The 21,355-nt window shown below is 44.9% G+C and overlaps 1 protein-coding gene across 3 annotated transcripts in view; it reads right to left on the bottom strand.

Annotated features, from left to right (window-relative positions):
- Positions 1-14,368: 14,368 nt before the first annotated feature.
- Positions 14,369-21,355, bottom strand: part of RERE (arginine-glutamic acid dipeptide repeats) — a 234,945-nt gene continuing 227,958 nt past the window's right edge. For 2 of the 3 annotated variants that reach the window (XM_075279651.1, XM_075279653.1), the window contains 3 exons: positions 19,003-19,149; positions 16,994-17,174; positions 14,369-16,717 (listed from right to left, as the gene is read on the bottom strand). In XM_075279651.1, the coding sequence (XP_075135752.1) occupies positions 16,684-16,717; positions 16,994-17,174; positions 19,003-19,149 (362 nt within the window). In that variant the 3' untranslated portion in view covers positions 14,369-16,683. Of the gene's footprint in view, positions 16,718-16,993; positions 17,175-18,984; positions 19,150-21,355 lie in introns of all 3 variants that reach the window. The other variant, XM_075279654.1, reaches the window with a different exon arrangement.

Raw genomic sequence — 21,355 nt, 5'->3', positions numbered from 1 at the left:
GCCTAAAACAGCCCTGACCCAGAGGCACGGATTCCATAAAGCCGTCTCTGAAGGTGATGTATGGTACGGCACCGGATCATATACAGACTAAGACACTGGTCCTCTACTGGTCTATTAGAAAAATTTGAGATTTATTGGATAAATGGCAGGTTATACAGAATCTTTTCCAACAAAAATATATATCAATCCATCATCTCCTCCTGCTCTATAACATCCTGCTTGTGCGTTATATGGCATTTTCATGCTGATAAGTTCCCTTTAAAGGATTTTCTGGGCTGGTGGCCATTCTTCATCAGTATCAGATTGGTGGGGGTCTGACACCAATACCCCGCACAGATCAGCTGGTCCAGAAGCAGAAGGCTCCATTCACTAGATAGTGGACGTGCTGGCGCAGCTCTGCTCCTAGTCACTTAAATTCCAGTATGGCCCCTTATACCAGGGATGGAGCCCCTGCCTTCTATATACTATTGGGTATCAGTATCATAAACTGCCCCCAGCCTGACAAATGTCCTTAAGTCAATAGACAAGAGGGTCCTAAATGGATTGGATTTAGTTTTCTAGCACATCCTATCGATACTTCAAATTAAAATCTGGGAAGTCTGAGGACAAGGTCAACACATTGCACTCTATGTACTGACTTCAAGCCTTTCCTATACAATATTTTTGCAGTGTGGCATGGTATATCAGTTTCTGTTAAAATAATGTTTTTGGTTATGTCGAAGGTGTATGTAGGGTTAGTCCCTGCTGTATAGCATAGACACGTCCTTAAAAAGGACCTTTCATGTCCTTGGGCGCATGCGGTTTTGTATACCGCTAGAAAGCCGACAGAGCGCTGAATGCAGCGCACTGTCGGTTTTCCCGTAATGTGCCCTGGGGCTGGAGATATCGGTGCTGTTATAACGGCAACAATCTCCGTCCACTATCAGAAGGGCGTTCCTGACCTTCTAGCCGCTCCTCCTCACTGTACTCGTCCATAGCCCTGTACTGTCAGAGGGGGCGTTCCTTACCGCCCAGCCATGACGCTAAACTGTAAGGAAGGGCCCCCCGACTCCATAGACTAGTACTGGGGGGCATTCTGTATCTTCTACTACATGGAGAACCTCTAACCCAGTTGTCTGACCATACAATTTGCCCCTTAGTTCAGATCCTTACACATATATGGATACAATGTATTTTCTTGCTGCTCAACCCTTTCTAAGCAGCAGGATAAGACTGACAACTTAACATTCCTTAACACAGAAGCCATAGCGTCTTGTAATAATCTTATACAAACCCTTTAAAGACAAGTTAAAACTTGTCTATAAAAATCGTTGGTGGTGGGAAATGTTGGAAATCATTCTTTAAAGGGATAGTCTGACACTCACCTCTCCCTGGGCCTCTGTTTCTTGGCTCTTCTGTATACAGGTCCCCTGGATGAAGTCCTGTTTGTTCTTGGTGACCTCTCCACACACGGTGTGACTGCTGCAATGTGCTCTTTGTGAAGAGGTCTGTGCCTGCTGACCACTGTAGCCAAATAGCCAGGTGACCTGTATACAAGGGAAAGGACCTGCCGCAGCTGTAGATGGTGGCCCATGGACAGGTGAGTACTTGTATGTTTATAGGCCTCTAGCAGCAATATTAAAGGGGTTGTGCCATTATGGACATTTATCCCCTTATCCACAGGATGGGGGATAAAGGCCAGATTGCTAAGGTCTGACCACTAGGTCCCCCAAGAATCAAGAAGACAGGGGCTTGTAAGTCCACCCTAAATCCTCCATGTAACCGCACTCCATTCACTTCTATGGTGCTGTGAGCACTGCTGCAGTTTACAGCTCCAGGACCCCCATAGCAGTGAATAGATCGCCAGTCAGACAAGTGCACTGGTGCTTCATTCACAAGAAGGCTTTTGGGGGACAGTTGGCCCCCGTCCTACTGATCATTGGGGGACCCAGCAGTTGGGCGATCTAACACTTATCCCCTGTCCCCTATATTAGCGCAATATCATCAAATAAGAGGGTTTCTTATTCAGATGAGAATAATGAATCTAGAATATATCATCAGGATAAGCCCCCAATATGAGATCTTTTGGGTCTGACTCTTGATCGCCTCGCCCTGTCAGCTTTTGGTGCTGCAGTGCAGCCTCAGCATTGATAACATGGGACCTTCTACCAGCGTGTCGTCTACTTATTAGCCACAGTGCACACTCAGACTTGCAGATTCTGGTGAAGCTGCAATAACCAGACCCGCCATTACTATGTAAACAGGTCTATGCACGACTGTAAACCGCAAAGAAGGAGTCGTGCTCAACCAAGTACCACTGCCCCTTCAAACAGCTGATCAGTGGGGGTGCCGGGAGTCAAAGTCCCATCAACTTTATTGGTAACTTATCGTTAAAAAAAATTAGGATAATGGTGATTCGTCATTGGTCTTAATGCGATGTGTTTTATTAGTTCTAAAAGTCACTATCTAGTATGCAAAATGGCCGCCTCCTCTGTTGCTAGGTTATAAGTGGAAAAAAATTTGGATTTGGAACATTAGCAAGGACGGTTTCCTAAGAATATTTGAAGAAGTAATCTGGTATCAGTGTTACGTGGCCCCAGCGCTTATCAGATTACTAACAAGAAATGAAGATGGACAAGTTTTTACCTTAAAGCCCACGAACAAACCCCATAAATGATGTTTAATGCCACAAGGAAGACAGGGATAAAAATCCACGCATTAAAGATGACCCCGAGATTGACTTCAGACAAGCATTTAACCCCAGATAACAAAAATACAAAGGTTTAATTCCTGGAAGCCTAATCCCCCTGACTACATGTGCCGGGCGCAGCGGCGGGACTGGGTGGTGCCCCACTGCCCTCTAGTGGTAGCTTTGTGTAACTACAGTGGTTCAGACCACTTTTTTTTTTCTCTCATTATATATAATGCTGCCCTGACCTGATAGGGCACAACTGAAGGTAGTCTTTAAAGGAGATCTCCCATGAACATAAGCATATTTAACGCTAGGTTCAAACTACCGTTCCAGCCTCCATACGAGACTCTGTCCTCCATTCTGTTTAAAATCATCGGAGAGAAAAGTCTCGCAAGAAGGCTGAATTTTCGCAACGTGGGGCATAAGCCCTAATATTTATGAGTGCAGGAACGTTGTATAGTATGGATGGGGCTGCATATATATTCAGGGATGGTACATGTATAAGAAGATAACCCGACCACAAGAAGGACATCATGGCTGGGCAGGGGTGAACCTGCCCCTTTAGTCGCCCGAGGCGAACGACAGAAAGCCGCCCCCTCCCGGAGGAGGGGGGCGGAGCGGAGGGGCGGGGCTTAACGGCATTTGCATGCAGAGAGCAGGCACGGAGAGGACCTGCTCTCTGCCTGAGCGTGAGGGGAGGCTGCTGGAGCAGCGCTAAGGGAAAAACTGCCACAGAAATCCATCACATTTTTTTCCGCAGAGTTTTCCTCTGCAGAGTTTTCCTCTGCGGACTTGCAGCCCCTGTTATAATTCCATGGAAAACTCTCTTTCCATAGGTATAACGGACATTCTGAGATTTCCGAAAATGCAGCTTTTTCGCTGCAGATTTTCCCCTGCAATGTGTGGATGGGATTAGCCAGAATCTCGTTCACTAGTTTGCAGGTAAAGTAGGACTCTACATTTCTTGCTGCGCAGAGATCTATTACCCGTCCGGCCACCGCTCTAATAAATTCCATATAAGACCATTATTATTTGATCTTATTGTGCAGCTGCAGGGACAGAACATCCTTATGTACCATGCAATAGACTACTTAGTCCTGATCACTGCACAAACCACCAGACAGTCACTGACCACAGGAAAAAAAATTGATTTTAATTGATGGTCAAAAGGTCAAATAAGCGAATTTTAACGAGTTCTCGAGCCTGTACATCAGATAATTAGAACTGCGGATCCCCAGTGACTTAAAGGCTACCTAAGTTTTCATGAAAGTTAGAAATATGCACAGGGTCTGTTCTATGATTGTATAAGCCATCATACATGGTGTCCTATCAGTTTTCTGCTGCTAATATCCCCATATTAACTGAAGCACATTTTGCTTTGGGCCTGTGACCATGTACAATAAGGAGCAGTCTGCCCCTCTCCCCCATCCATTATAACTAATTTGCTTTGCTTGCTTGCAATTTTGCCAGGAGTAACTGTACAAGAGCAAACAAATAGCTGAGAAAAGCCCAAGTGACCTTAATATAGGAGATGCAGGGACACTGGACTGTAAATATAGAGCAGATATATGCAGTTCAAACCGAGCATCAGTATGGGGAAGAAAGGTGATTTGAGTGCCTTTGAACGTGGCATGGTTGTTGGTGCCAGAAGGGCTGGTCTGAGTATTTCAGAAACTGCTGATCTACTGGGATTTTCACGCACAACCATCTCTAGGGTTTACAGAGAATGGTCCGAAAAAGAAAAAACATCCAGTGAGCGGCAGTTCTGTGGGCGGAAATGCGTTGTTGATGCCAGAGGTCAGAGGAGAATGGCCAGACTGGTTCGAGCTGATAGGCAACAGTGACTCAAATAGCCACCCGTTACAACCAAGGTAGCCAGAAGAGCATCTCTGAACGCACAGTACGTCGAACTTTGAGGCAGATGGGCTACAGCAGCAGAAGACCACACCGGGTGCCACTCCTTTCAGCTAAGAACAGGAAACTGAGGCTACAATTTGCACAAGCTCATCGAAATTGGACAATTGAAGATTGGAAAAACGTTGCCTGGTCTGATGAGTCTCGATTTCTGCTGCGACATTCGGATGGTAGGGTCAGAATTTGGCGTCAACAACATGAAAGCATGGATCCATCCTGCCTTGCATCAACGGTTCAGGCTGGTGGTGGTGGTGTCATGGTGTGGGGAATATTTCCTTGGCACTCTTTGGGCCCCTTGGTACCAATTGAGCATTGTTGCAACGCCAAAGCCTACCTGAGTATTGTTGCTGACCATGTCCATCCCTGTATGACCACAATGTACCCAACATCTGATGGCTACTTTCAGCAGGATAATGCAATGCCATGTCATAAAGCTGGAATCATCTCAGACTGGTTTCTTGAACATGACAATGAGTTCACTGTACTCCAATGGCCTCCACAGTCACCAGATCTCAATCCAATAGAGCATCTTTGGGATGTGGTGGAACGGGAGATTCGCATCATGAATGTGCAGCCGACAAATCTGCGGCAACTGTGTGATGCCATCATGTCAATATGGACCAAAATCTCTGAGGAATGCTTCCAGCACCTTGTTGAATCTATGCCACGAAGAATTGAGGCAGTTCTGAAGGCAAAAGGGGGTCCAACCCGTTACTAGCATGGTGTACCTAATAAAGTGGCCGGTGAGTGTAGTCACTAGTCAAACTTTTGCCTAAATAGACATTCATACTAAATTGCTGCTATATCTGTGTTAAGATAGACTGAAGGTCACATGTATCATATTACATATTTCCATAGAAATATATGTAGAGGGGAGGAGTGAGCAGGAGGTGAGGAAGGAAGGAGCAAAGACATTGCTTAGGCTGGAAATAAATAGGAAGTTTCTGTAACAGTCCAAGCAGTGGTGTAATATAGGATGGAAATCCATGCAAACAGGGGGAGAACATACAAACTCCTTGCAGATGTTTTTTTTTTCCCATGGCGGGATTTGAACACCAGGACTCCAGCACTGCAAGGCTGCAGTGCTAACCACTGAGCCACCATGTGGCCCCCTATCATGACTGGGTTTCTGACAAGTCCTTTATTCGTGGTTGTATCCTTTGACAAATGATGAAGACAATAGATGTCGCCACTAAGATGGTTAGAGAAAATCTATACAGTGTTGGCCAAAAGTATTGGCACCCCTGCAATTCTGTCAGATAATACTCAGTTTCTTCCAGAAAATGATTGCAATCACAAATTCTCTGGTATTATTATCTTCATTTAATTTGTCTTCAATGGAAAACCACAAAAAGAATTGACAAAAAGCCAAATTGGATATAATTCCACAGTAAACATAAAAAGGGGGTGGACAAAAGTATTGGCACTGTTTGAAAAATTATGTGATGCTTCCCTAATTTGTGTAATTAACAGCACCTGTTACTTACCTGAGGCACCTAACAGGTGGTGGCAATAACAATCACACTTGCAGCCAGTTGAAATGGATTAACGTTGACTCAACCTCTGTCCTGTGTCCTTGTGTGTACCACATTGAGCATGGAGAAAAGAAAGACCAAAGAATTGTCTGAGGACTTGAGAAGCAAAATTGTGAGGAAGCATGAGCAATCTCAAGGTTACAAGTACATCTCCAAAGACCTGAATGTTCCTGTGTCTACCGTGCGCAGTGTCATCAAGAAGTTTAAAGCCCATGGCACTGTGGCTAACCTCCCTAGATGTGGACGGAAAAGAAACATTGACGAGAGATTTCAACGCAAGATTGTGCAGATGGTGGATAAAGAACCTCGACTAACATCCAAACAAGTTCAAGCTGCCCTGCAGTCCGAGGGTACAACAGTGTCACCCCGTACTATCCGTCGGCGTCTGCATGAAAAGGGACTGTATGGTAGGAGACCCAGGAAGACCCCACTTCTTACCCAGAGACAGAAAAAAGCCAGGCTGGAGTTTGACAGAACTTACCTGAGAAAGCCAAAGACATTTTGGAAGAATGTTCTCTGGTCAGATGAGACAAAAGTAGGAAAAGGCATCAACATAGAGTTTACAGGAAAAAAAGATGCCTTCAAAGAAAAGAACACGGTCCCTACAGTCAGACATGGCGGAGGTTCCCTGATGTTTTGGGGTTGCTTTGCTGCCTCTGGCACTGGACTGCTTGACCATGTGCATGGCATTATGAAGTCTGAAGACGACCAACACATTGTGCAGCATAATGTAGGGCCCAGTGTGAGAAAGCTGGGTCTCCCTCAGAGGTCAGGGGGCTTCCAGCAGGACAATGACCCAAAACACACTTCAGGTCAGCACTAGAAAATGTTGGAGAGAAAGCCCTGGAGACTTGTAAAGTGGCAGCAATGAGTCCAGCCCTAAATCCCATAGAACACCTGTGGGGGAGAGATCTCTTGATGGCAGTTTGGAGAAGGCCCCCTTCACATCTCAGGGGGGACCTGGAGCAGTTTGCCAAAGAGCATTGTAAAAGAAACTCATTGACGGTTACCGGAAGCGGTTGTGCGCAGTTAATTTGTCTAAAGGTTGTGCTACCAAGTATTAGGCTGAGGGGGCCAATACTTTGTCCGGCCCATTTTTGGAGTTTTGTGTAAAATGATCAATGATTTGACTTTTTTTTCATTCTCTTTTGTGTTTTTTCATTGCAAGCAAAATAAATGAAGATATTACCAAAGAGTTTGTGCTTGCAATCATTTTCTGGAAGAACACGAGTATTATCTGACAGAATTACAGGGGGGGGGCCAATACTTTTGGCCAACACTGTAAGTCTGCAAAACTTTTAATTATTTATATTTGCAAAAATAAAAATAAATTTCAGTTATTTACACATTTACATATAAAGTTATATTGATGTAAAACCCCTTTAAATATTTAAAATTCATAATAAAACAAATACTTAAAATTGGAACAAAAACTCAGTAATCTGTCCTATATAATAACAGGATGAAGTGAGACATTGGCGCCTCTATCACTTGTATGATCTTCCTGATGAGATCTCGGGCTCAGGCATATTTGTGGGTATTTGCTGCCACACTGTGGTCAAATCCCTTGTTGCATATGAAATCTCAGCATTTTGCACAGAAAGGTTCACCTTTGCATCATTTCAATACTTTGCTCAAATAACATTACAATAATCCCTTGGTGTAGATTTTTAATACCTTTACAATCTGTTTTTCTTCTCTATATATCTTCCATTCGGTCCTATGTGCTCCAGGATGATGACGCAGTCAATGCTTTGTAATGGTTACAGTAAGTCTCATCTGAGCAGGTCAGTATGCACATTGTATGTTTCTTTATCCTCGAGGAAACATCTGACACGACAAACACAGCCATGTCCATGGTAAACATAAAGGAAACAGAAGACAGCCTATAATATAGAGAGAGGAGGAATACGGCAAACCCCACAGAGCTCTGAAGTTGCCGTCCCACAAGCAGAGAATCAGCCTGAAGAGAACTGTGCAGCAAAATGTGGCATAACAGTGAGACCTGTATATATACACCCTGGTTACACAGGACATTGGCAGCTAGGGCATACGTATACCTATGTACTGGCAGCAGGAAGGGAGTAGGTATTCCATCATGAGACGACCCCTAGAACCTCACAGCAGCTTTCTATTATGGCTTTTGGAAGGGGGAAGGAGAAAAGTGTAACATTACCTGTTACTGTTATATGGGAGCTTATTTTTTGCAGGACAAATTATATTTCACAATATTATTTAATATTCTATACAATGTACTGTGAAGCTTGGTTTGGATGTCTTCTCACTAGGGGGTACTTCACTTGAAAAGGTTGAGAACCACTGCTCTAGGGGGTCCAGAAAACTAGGGGTATGATCGCTCATACAATATACCGCAGTTCAACTGTATTGTAGTATATTGAAAAATCTTTTCCCTATTACACACTGCCAAGATGATTAGTTATGACAGACAGCCTGTCATACAATCCTTTGTTGCCCCCTCATGACCTTTCAGGGGTGGCAATTGGAAACAACATGGTGACCCCAAAGGACGGCTGTTGTTTAGAAGCCATGATCGTAGCTGAGCAAGGGTCAGCCATGTTGAGTGCAGGCCCCCAATAGCAGCTGATTGTGGCGAGTGTTTGTGCTATAATACAGCTGGCACCCACTGGTTCCTGAGCCCTCTCCACACCACCTTAGCTGCACCATAGTATGTCATGTGTTAAGGAGTTAAAGGCTTTACACAGAACTATGATAACGCTAACCTTAAATTAGAATAGGTCATCAACATACCCCATTGACTCACAGTGAGTTTCGTCAGTACCCATTGTCTTGATGGAAAAACACACGGCACTATTCTTCAGATCTGCTGCAACAAGAGGCCACATAAGGTCACTGTACCCTGCAAAGTATATACATATACTGCATAGACTCTTCAACATTGAAACTGCAGGAAGATAAAGGCTTGGCATTCTGGAAGTCACTGCCTTCCCGATAGCTGTATATACAGTGCAATGACGCGGCTCCTCTCTGACCCGGGTACATGACCCAAACAGGGACCAGCAACGGTAAGAGATGCGGGTTCCCAGAGGACCCAGCTCAGCAGTTATGGGCAGGAGTCTGCAATCCTCCTGTAAATGTGGCTAAATGTATCCGCTCCCACCGGCCTATAATGACGTTTATAGGGACACAATGCAAAAAGAAAAAAATAATTAAGTAAAAACTTAAGTATAGGTAATAAATATGTGATACATGGGGGTCACCTGTCTATTAGATCTATCTACATTGTACAATATGTAATTGAATCCAAATTGTAATCAAAGTAGACATAAAAGGGGCTCACTCCACAGCCTAATGTTATAAGGGGAGTCCTCCAAGAGCCCATACTGAGACCATTATTTCTTCACCTGTTTATAAATGATGCAGATAGGTTGGGGTCCCCTGAATCATTGCTTTCTTCCTTGTGAATCGGGACCTCCACAGCCCAGATATTGAAGTTTTTGTCAGTACAATCAGAGCTATAAGCATTCGCACCCCTGATATTTCTCCAAAAAATATAGTATCTCTCCTAGAAAATCACGTTTTGTTTTACAGGTTTATTTCCTTTGTGTGTATTGGAACAAGACAAAAAAAACTGAAGGGGAGGGGGGGGGGGGGGATTGGGCAACATTTCACACAAAACTCCAAAAATGGGTCGAACAAAATCGTTGGCACCTTTTCAATATGGCAGGTAAATAACTTTATTTCTAGCATGTGATACTCAATCAAACTCACCTATGGCAAGTAACAGGTGTGGGCAATATACAAATCACACCTGAAACCAGATAAAAAGGAGAGATGTTGACTCAGTCTTTACATTGTGTGTCTGTGTGTGCCAAACTAAACATGGAGAACAAAGAGGAGAGGAGAACAGAAAGAGAAGAGAACTGTCTGAAGACTTGAGAACCAAAATCATGGAAAAATATCAAGACTCTCAGGTTACAAGTCCATCTCCTGGGATCTTGATGTTCCTTTATCCACAGTGCGCAACATAATCAAGAAATTTACAACCCATTGCACTGTAGCTGATCTTCCTGGACGTGGATGGCAATGATAAATGGATAATAGGTTGCAACGCATGATAGTCCATATGGTGGATAAGCAGCCCCAATCAAGTTCCATAGAAATCCAAGCTGTCCTGCAGGCTCAGGGGGCATCAGGGTCAGCTCTATCAGTTGACATTTTAATGAAATGAAACGCTATGGCAGAAGACTCAGGAGGACCCCACTGCAGACACAGCGACATAAAGCTAGATTGCAGTTTGCCAAAATGTACATGAGTAGCCAAAATCCTTCTGGGAAAACATCTTGTGGACAGAGGAGACCAAGACAGAGCGTTTTGGTAAAGCACATCATTCTACTGTTTACCAAAAACAGAATGAGGCCTACAAAGAAAAGAACACAGAACCAACAGTTACATATGGTATGGTGGAGGGTCAAAGATGTTATGGGATTGCTTTTCTGCCTCCGGGACTGTATGCAAGGAATCAGGAACTCTTAGAGATTACCAAAGGATTTGGGGTCTCAATGTAGGGCCCAGTGTTAGAAGGCTGGGTGCTCATCCTATGTTGCGTGTCTTTCAGCAGGACAATGACCCCAAATATACTTCAAGAAGCATCCAGAAATGGATGGAAAGAGCTCTGGGAGAGTTCTGAAGTGGCCAGAAAGGAGTCCGGATCTAAATCTCATTGGACACTTGCGGAAAGATCTTAAAATTGCAGTTGGGAGAAGAGAAGGTGACCCCCAAATATGAGAGACCCCGAGCAGTTTTCAAAAGGAGAGCACTCCAAAATTCCAGGTTAGAGGTGTAAGAAGCTTGCTGATGGTTATAGGAATCAATTAGTTTCAGTCATTTTTTTTCCCAACGGGTGTGCAACCAAATTTTTTTTTCTGTTGTTCCAATACACACAAAGGAAATAAACATGTGTCATTGCAATAATATTGGGAAACGTATAATAGCTTCCCATATACAGTACAGACCAAAAGTTTGGACACACCTTCTCATACAAAGAGTTTTCTGTATTTTCATGACTATGACAATTGTAAATTCACACTGAAGGCATCAAAACTATGAAGTAACATGTGGAATTATATACTTAACAAAAAAGTGTGAAACAACTGAAAATCTGTCTTATATTCTCGGTTCTTCAAAGTAGCCACCTTTTGCTTTGATTACTGCTTTGCACACTCTTGATAAGCTTCAAGAAGTAGTCACCGGAAATGGTCTACCAACAGTCTTGAAGGAGTCCCCAGAGATGCTTAGCACTTGTTGGCCCTTTTGCCTTCACTCTGCGGTCCAGCTCACCCCAAACCATTTCGATTGGGTTCAGGTCTGGTGACTGTGGAGGCCAGGTCATCTGGTGTAGCACCCCAGCACTCTCCTTCTTGGTCAAATGGCCCTTACACAGCCTGGAGGTGTTTGGGGTCATTGTCCTGTTGAAAACTAAATGATCCAACACAAACCGGATGGAATAGCATGCCTCTGCAAGATGCTGTGGTCACCATGCTGGTTCAGTATGCCTTCAATTTTGAATAAATCCCCAACAGTGTCACCAGCAAAGCACCCCCACACCATCACATCTCCTCCTCAATACTTCATGGTGGGAACCAGGCATGTAGAGTCCATCCGGTCACCTTTTCTGCATCACACAAAGACGGTGGTTGGAACCAAAGATCTCAAATTTGGACTCATCAGACCAAAGCACAGATTTCCACTGGTCTAATGTCCATTCCTTGTGTTCTTTAGCCCAAACAAGTCTTTTCTGCTTGTTGCCTGTCCTTAGTGGTTTTCTAGCAGATATTTTACCATGAAGGCCTGCTGCACAAAGTCTCCTCTTACCAGTTGTTGTAGAGTTGTGTCTGCTGCTAGAACTCTGTGTGGCATTGACCTGGTCTCTAATCTGAGCTGCTGTTAACCTGTGATTTCTGAGGCTGGTGACTCGGATGAGCTCATCCTCCGCAGCAGAGGTGACTCTTGGTCTTCCTTCCTCATGTGAGCCAGTTTCTTTGTAGCGCTTGATGGTTTTAGCAACTGCACTTGGGACACTTTCAAAGTTTTCCCAATTTTTCGGACTGACTGACCTTCATTTCTTAAAGTAACGATGCCCACTCGTTTTACTTAGCTGCTTTTTTTCTTGCCATAATACAAATTCTAACAGTCTATTCAGTAGGACTATCAGCTGTGTATCCACCTGACTTCTGCACAACACAACTGATGGACCCAACCCCATTTATAAGGCAAGAAATCCCACTTATTGAAGCTGACAGGGCACACCTGGGAAGTGAAAAACATTTCTGGTGACCACCTCTGGAAGCTCATCAAGAGAATGCCAAGAGTGTGCAAAGCAGTAATCAAAGCAAAAGGTGGCTACTTTGAAGAACCGAGAATATAAGACAGATTTCCAGTCGTTTCACACTTTTTTGTTAAGTATATAATTCCACGTGTTATTTCATAGTTTTGATGCCTTCAGTGTGAATCTACAATTGTCATAGTCATGAAAATACAGAAAACTCTTTTAATGAGACGGTGTCCAAACTTTTGGTCTGTACTGTATGACCCATTACTTTTGCAGCTGCTCCTCACTTTGGCTCAAAACGAACCACAGCAAAATTTGAAACAAAAAAAAGCTGTGTTTCCGGAACGTGAGGTCTCAGCCTAAGTGGGTTGTCTGGGACTTAAATACTGATGACCTAAAAGTGCCAAAATGTGGAGGTTTATTTTTGGTAACCTAAGCTAGTAAGTGGTGCAAAACTAGACTAGACAGTGTAAACATAAACCAGATGTATCTAACAGCATTAGACACATCCAGAAACTGGAGAGACTGAAATCCATGGGCGAGACCTGTGCATATAATGACATGTGGCGGGTGTAATAATGCTGTCATTTTGTTTGCAATGCTGCTAATGTAGATAACAGTGGGTTACCTGCTGACAAGTTTGTAGGATAACAGTATTGTGACCTCCTTATGCCCCCCCCCCCACACAGTGTAATGTCCCTCTTTTTTCGCTCACATACAGTGTAATGACCCCCATTAGCTCCACATAATATAATGGCCCTCTTTTGCCTCTACATTCAATATAATGACATCCTTATGCCCATACTCACAGTATAATGATCCCTTCTGCCCACAGACACAGCACAATAGCAGCTTCTGCCCCACATACACAATATATTGGTCCCCTTTTGCCGGCCCAATATTATGGCCCCATTTTGCCCCCCTTAAGGTATGATAACTTCCCAGCCCCATATGCCTGGACAGCGAGTGGTGCTACATAGTACTTACAGCTCTGAGATCTGGTTCCTGCACTTATGACCCAGTGGGCATAAGAGTCAAGAGGAGCAAGAGTCCGGGCAGTACTGCTGGAACGTGTCAGCATTGCTCGCACCCATTACAATACAATGACAGCATCCATCTATATTGGTAAAAGTGCTCAATGCAGACCCTCAGGGGGCCCTGGAACTTGCCTGGGTTGTCCAGGTGCTGTCACTGGCTCTAAATATGAGGATGAGATGGACATGTTGGAGTATGGAGGCCAGGTGGTGTTTTTTTTTTTTTTTTTTAACCCTGCCTTGGCTGTGGTGTTGCACTGCGTCAACTGCATACAACAGTCGGTCACACCAAGTAGTAATACAAGGGACACTCACAGCTCAGTAATATGTGCAGGACCCCTTGCAGTCATGTGTAACTCAGTTATGCAGAGGTAGATTCTAGTAGGATAGCAGCACAAACCTGTACGATCCCGATAACCTACCTGCACGATCCCGATAACCTACCTGCACGATCCCGATAACCTACCTGCACGATCCCGATAACCTACCTGCACGATCCCGATAACCTACCTGCACGATCCCGATAACCTACCTGCACGATCCCGATAACCTACCTGCACGATCCCGATAACCTACCTGCACGATCCCGATAACCTACCTGCACGATCCCAATAACCTACCTGCACGATCCCGATAACCAACCTGCACGATCCCGATAACCAACCTGCACGATCCCGATAACCAACCTGCACTATCCCGATAACCAACCTGCACGACCATGATAACCAACCTGCACGATCCCGATAACCAACCTGCATGATCCCGATAACCAACCTGCACGATCCCGATAACCAACCTGCACGATCCTGATAACCAACCTGCACGATCCCAATAACCTACCTGCATATTTTAGCACTGCCAAGCAACATACGGTAATGGAGTAAACACAGGTAATACACATGGCTTGTGGTGTAGCTTGCTTTATTGTTTATGTCCACAAATATTTCCAAAAAAATTACAAAATACTCAAAATGGAGAAAACACAGAAGTCACGAATTTCTGGGTTTCTACCCCCATGGCAAACTACTCCTATATACATTAAAATCTTCAAGATATATATAGAAATGGAGCAGTCTTGATGTACATTCTGCTAAATGGCGCCATGAAACAAGTAGCTTTACAGTTTCTTACACACTGAACGAGGTACGTCCGAAATTACAAAAATAGGAAAGAAGGAAACAAAGTGGAGTGGTAAAAAGTAACAAAAATGAACGAAAGACAACAGTCGACTTAACTTTTTTTTTTTTCCTGCCGGCATGGCGGGACCGTGTGTCACCAGGCCTTACGGCAGTAAAAGTTGTAGCCCTTCAGTGCTGGGGAGGCCTAGTGCACATCAACTTACTGCAGGGCTCCTCAACGCCGAACCGCAGGCTGTACACAAAACAGCCAGCAAGGGCAAAGTAGTTAAGCACCCCAACACCGTGGATAGATAATAAGAACTAACACAACTCTGCAGATCAACGCGTAACTGTAGTGTAAAATACTATTGCAAGAATGGAAGCAGCAACATATATATAAAGTATGGCCGAGGGTGTCCAGATACTGCTTGAACTACACTACCATCAAACTTTCCACAGGAACTCTAGGTGGCGTAGTAGAACACGGTGTAAACACCTTGTACAATGTGTATTAGTAAATGGATACGGCCTGTTAGGTATGGAATGAAATGGTGACCCACGTATAGATGGAAGCCATGACGAGTGGTGATGAAGGGGTGCTTGACGGTAACCTTTATGCCTTGTGATCTGGCGCAGCCCTGAGATGCTGGTCGCCAAAAACAATAACAGTCAGTACAGCAGGGGGTGGTGATACCCTTGTTTGGGGGAAGAAACTTCAACCTGGACAAACAGCATACATTGGTCTTAGCGTGAAATATGCAGCCTTACGCTTGAGACATCGCACGGTGGATAAGCAGTTGGTATAAGCGCGCCTTCATAGAACTCACCCACACATCTAGAGGATTTTTTTTTTTTTCTTTTTTTCCTAGGCCTGGCACTAGGGGGAGCAGTGAGCAACATGTAGAGAAAAAACATACAAACGAAAAATAAAAAAAATACGATAAAATAGAATGACATGAAAATAAAAAAATAAAAGAGCCCAGGTTAAATAGAATCTGTACAAATAAAACCCTTGGCATTAAGTATAGCAGGACCCAAACACTAAAATATAGGAGGCTTTCCTTATAAATTAAATAATAAAAGTTCTAACCCTGCAGAAACTTTAATGCTATAAAGTGAAGATCCGCACAAGCCTGTGTGCGCTTTTTCGCCTCTACAACTTAAAACGCTGTAGCCCCTATCTACAAGTGTGACATGACTCGGGAAGGAAAAAAATTTATATTAGCGTGAAAGAATCCCCCCCTGCCCCCACATACACTCTCCAGAAATCACCCACATGAGGTGTACATGGAGCAAATCTAGATTATTCCTGGAAAACGGACCATGAGAACGGCGACTATTCAGGCTCAGATAAAGATGGAGGAAGCCAGGAGGAGGTGAAAGCTAAAGAAATGAAGGATGGGCTCATGACTTCTGCTCTACCAATGCATCCTTGGTAAGGCTTTGGAGTATTGTTAAGTTTCATCTCAGGTTCTTAACCACTTTGCTGCCATAGGCTTAATGTCACAGATCCAAGAGGCAGTGAAGAGGTTAAAGGAAAATTCACAGGTAGTAACTGCAATGCAGGGACAGGAACAGAAAGGATGACCTGACACCTTCTCCCCAGTCCTTGCTTGTAATGTATTTACAGGGTATAGACAGACTGGGGCGACCTCTGTACAATGATGGGGGTTCTCCTGCTGAGGATGTAGTAAAATAAAGAATGAAATAGTCACAGCACAGGAGACCCGGACGAGTGCTGGCGAAATATGTTGCTTATTATTATTGTCGTTTACAGAGTCTCTGGCTTCGTTTGCACACAGTGAGTGTATGGATGGGGGTAGCACCTCCAGAGCATGAGGTGGCGCTACTGCTGCCAAATGTCCAATACTGTCCCCGCCTCTCCCTCCAAACCTGCTCCCTCCCGAGGCTGGGGAAAGTATGCATCATGCAGGGGGCGGCCAGTCTGGCTTTGAGGAGTCTTCTTTACAGATGAAAGGACAGTATATGACAAGTCTTAAATACAGGAGGAATCTCGCAGCCTCTGGGGACCCGTCGTGTGGAGCCTGACTCTCCTAAGGGAGCTGGGAAGGAGGGAGAGGTCCAGAGTCTTCTCTTTTCGTTACAATTGCTTGTCCCCTTCTTTCTTCAGACGACTGAAAAGATAATTTTTCACAGATTATAGAACTGGGCCAGGGACATAATACAGGGACAACGTGACCAAACAAATGGCTGGATATCAGGAATACAATAAATATTAAAGCGAGTGTTACCCAGCCCCATAGATAGGTTAGAGTCACCTGAATCATACCGTGTTTAACCCTTGTGAATCGCTACCTCCGTTCCCAAAAGATCACCGTTCTGTCATTATGCAAGTGAGCCATTTGGAGTAATAAGGACATTGCCATTGCTCCAGCGGAATAGAGACTTACCTGTAATAATCTTCCTGGCTGGGTAAGTGCCCACCGTGCATGTGTGGGTGACCGTGTAACCATTGTTGTTCCATTGCCAACCTCTGCAGCTCAGCAGACTGAGCATGCATAGCTTGGAGCTGGTGAGCAGCAGACATGGGAGGTGGGATACCCGCTGGTAGGTCTCGGGGGTAATGAGCGCCTGCAAGAAACATTACACGTTACTACTAGGTAGAAAGCATGGACTTCTAATACTCTAATGGAGACAGTTTGGTGTAACATATGCAGTAATCTGGCCATACACATGAGATAGTTGCCCCTACACATGCACACTCAGATTGGCCGAGCATGCATATATAAATAAGGAGCGTGACCCTACCAGACACATTTTATCTTCCCTGAGAACCTGAGCATTGGGCATGCTGCAATCCAGAGATCTGCCATCCATTTAGAGTTGCGAGCCCTCCATACATATTAATTCCACCAAAATCGATGGCTTCAGACAACATTATTGTAAGGTGTACACTCACCGGCCACTTTATTAGGTACACCATGCTAGTAACGGGTTGGACCCCCTTTTGCCTTCAGAACTGCCTCAATTCTTCGTGGCATAGATTCAACAAGGTGCTGGAAGCATTCCTCAGAGATTTTGGTCCATATTGACATGATGGCATCACACAGTTGCCGCAGATTTGTCGGCTGCACATCCATGATGCGAATCTCCCGTTCCACCACATCCCAAAGATGCTCTATCGGATTGAGATCTGGTGACTGTGGAGGCCATTGGAGTACAGTGAACTCATTGTCATGTTCAAGAAACCAGTCTGAGATGATTCCAGCTTTATGACATGGCATTGCATTATCCTGCTGAAAGTAGCCATCAGATGTTGGGTACATTGTGGTCATACAGGGATGGACATGGTCAGCAACAATACTCAGGTAGGCTTTGGAACGATGCTCAATTGGTACCAAGGGGCCCAAAGAGTGCCAAGAAAATATTCCCCACACCATGACACCACCACCACCAGCCTGAACTGTTGATACAAGGCAGGATGGATCCATGCTTTCATGTTGTTGACGCCAAATTCTGACCCTACCATCCGAATGTCGCAGCAGAAATCGAGACTCATCAGACCAGGCAACGTTTTTCCAATCTTCAATTGTCCAATTTCGATGAGCTTGTGCAAATTGTAGCCTCAGTTTCCTGTTCTTAGCTGAAAGGAGTGGCACCCGGTGTGGTCTTCTGCTGCTGTAGCCCATCTGCCTCAAAGTTCGACGTACTGTGCGTTCAGAGATGCTCTTCTGGCTACCTTGGTTGTAACGGGTGGCTATTTGAGTCACTGTTGCCTTTCTATCAGCTCGAACCAGTCTGGCCATTCTCCTCTGACCTCTGGCATCAACAACGCATTTCCGCCCACAGAACTGCCGCTCACTGGATGTTTTTTCTTTTTCGGACCATTCTCTGAAAACCCTAGAGATGGTTGTGCGTGAAAATCCCAGTAGATCAGCAGTTTCTGAAATACTCAGACCAGCCCTTCTGGCACCAACAACCATGCCACGTTCAAAGGCACTCAAATCACCTTTCTTCCCCATACTGATGCTCGGTTTGAACTGCAGGAGATTGTCTTGACCATGTCTACATGCCTAAATGCACTGAGTTGCCGCCATGTGATTGGCTGATTAGAAATTAAGTGTTAACGAGCAGTTGGTCAGGTGTACCTAATAAAGTGGCCGGTGAGTGTATAGCGACATAGCCTATACCCACTCAATAGGAGACAATAGCAGAAAAGGCGATGTAGAGAGAACACTGAGCCTACTATGACCATTATGAATGGAGTATGTTTTCACCCTTGAAATACTTAAAGGGGTCGCTCACTTTCTAATATTGATGGCGCATCCATAGGTCACCAATATTAAAAAGTGGATAATCCCTTTAAAAACTAAAAATGGTACTGTAAAACAAAAGCTGCATTGCTGCAAAGTGTGTATAGCCTTTCTATGAAAGCAGTCACTTTGTCGTAAATACTGACCAAATACAGGGTGTCGGAGCATTTCGTGTTCATGAGGTGGTTGTGCCAACAGAGGATTGGGGATGGTACCAGGAGGGTATGGGAAGCGTGCCAAGTGAGGTCCAGCTGCCAGTGGGTCAACCAGTGGATGTACAGGACCTGCCGAACCTGGAATGAGAGCACAAGAGATTATTTCTGCGCTAATGCCGTAGATCTATACTATCACAGGAACACAGCACGTCATACTTCAGAGAGTTCGGGACTGGGAGATTGGGGTTTTTGCGAGCTCAGGAAAGGATCTGCCCTCACTAACCGTTAATTAGCGACACAATCGTTAAGCCAAGAACATGCAAACGATGCTGCGTACAGCTCCTGGAAGCACTCACCCCATCCCCCACTTACCTGTGCTGTGCAGCGTCACTTGCCTGACTACAATACAGTCCAGGGTACATTCACTCCGCACAGAGGGGGTTATGTATGACACCATCTCCGTATGGATGGAGCGGACTTACCTATACTGTCAGAACAATCATACCAACCACAGAGGTCACCTGACCCTCTAATGCGCCATTTCCACGGCTATAACACATCAGTAATGCAAGCAAAGCCGCCATAGGTCACTGGCAAGGTGCCTATAAAGAAGCTAGATGATGACAATATCGTCTACACTGCGCGACCTCCAGCCGAGGATCACAATTTGGCTCCACCCAAATATCCTTTTCGGCTGGACGCCATTCACAATTGCGTAACCTGTTCCGGCATCTGTATAGCACTCACTAGTTTAACCCTTCATGGCCATAGAGGACACACGGACTTTCAAGGATACTTTAGTGCTTAATATAGAACTATAAAAGACAAACCCCTCTAAGTCCTGGCGACATAAACCCCAGATATGTGAATACAAGTGTAGACAATCTCCAAGGCTGCTGTGGATGTTACTACTTCCTATTCTCCGTATGGTCCACAGACTCCCAGAAGACATTGAGTGACTCTATGAATCCTTCTCCCATACTGCATTACTTCCAAAAGGTTGTCATCAATAACGCCATTGCTTATATGGATTTCATAAAGAGTATGAGCAGCCAAGACTCTCTGCAGAGCCAAAAGGTATATGGACTGCTAAGGAGATAACTGAGAATATTAGGCCTCATGCACATGACTGAGTTACAATTTCTCGGGTGACAAGGATTAGGATGGAGCGGGACCCTGCACCCCCATCAGCAGGGCCTTGGGCTGGACACTCAGTCATGTGCATGACACTTTAGGCTAGGTTCACATTTGTACTGGAGGACCTGAACAACCAAGAGCTACACCGCTGTTTCAGCAGTTACTTACAACATCGGTGCACCCTGCGGTCTATAATGGGGTGCATGGGAATCTGTTGTTCCAAAAATGAAATCAGTGGAGAGAAAAGTCCTCCATGCAGGACATATTGCTCTGACGGTTTTTGGCGGCCTCTGTGGTGGAGTCTCCAGATGTGAACTTGGCCTCAGGGTTACATTTTTAGCTCATGTGCACCAGGCATGCAGACACTTCATGGACGTGGCCGCCCAGGATCGCATTCACATAACACGTCTGACGTCTGCCAATATAAATGAGTCATCTAGGAGGAAGGAAGCTGCCTCTGTAGCGCCACCTAGAGGATAACAATCCTATAAGTCATAGCGTGTTAATGGGTTTCACATTGACTTATAGGGTAGCTATCCAATAGATGCATGTACCCATATAGTTAGCATTCTTCTGGATATGCAGAACCTTTTTTCCCAGGGAGCAATGCCTGGCCCATGAGACAGCCGATGCCAACTGGTGATGTGCCCCTCTCAGAGCCAGCGTCTGTCAACACAAGGTAGTCTCTGGTCATACATAGAATATGTGAATGCCGGCGTCTGGCTCCTGTGTGCATGAGGCTACAACCACACTGGTGGCCGAGCTGTCAAATATTACACACTTTTAAGGGCGGGTTCACATCTGCACCCCAGTCTCTGCTTTCAGGTTTCCGTCTTCTGCCCAAGAAACTGGACAAGAGACGGAAGCTGGCAGTCACTTCTCAAACACATTCATCTGCAAAGTATCCACCCGTGAGCGTTTTGTGTCTCTCTGCAGTGAAACCATTTTTTTTTTTTTAACTGGACACAAAGTCAGACATGCGGGACTTTGTGTCCGATTAAAAAACAAAACAAAACAAAACAAAAAAACGGTTTCACGGCGGAGAGCAGAAGACGCTCACGGGAGGACACTGTCTGCCAGGTTTCCGTCTCCTGTCAGAAGAAGACGCAAACCTAAAAGTGGAGACCGAGGCGCAGATGTGAACCCGCCTTTACTGTGGGTTTAACTCCAGGGGCGAGAGCAGTGGTCAGGCTTTGCATTACAGAGT

The sequence above is a fragment of the Leptodactylus fuscus genome, chromosome 6 (assembly GCF_031893055.1).
Source record: "Leptodactylus fuscus isolate aLepFus1 chromosome 6, aLepFus1.hap2, whole genome shotgun sequence".
NCBI lineage: Eukaryota > Metazoa > Chordata > Amphibia > Anura > Leptodactylidae > Leptodactylus > Leptodactylus fuscus.
Note: the sequence above shows the minus strand (reverse complement) of the source record. Positions and strands in the feature narration are given on the sequence as shown.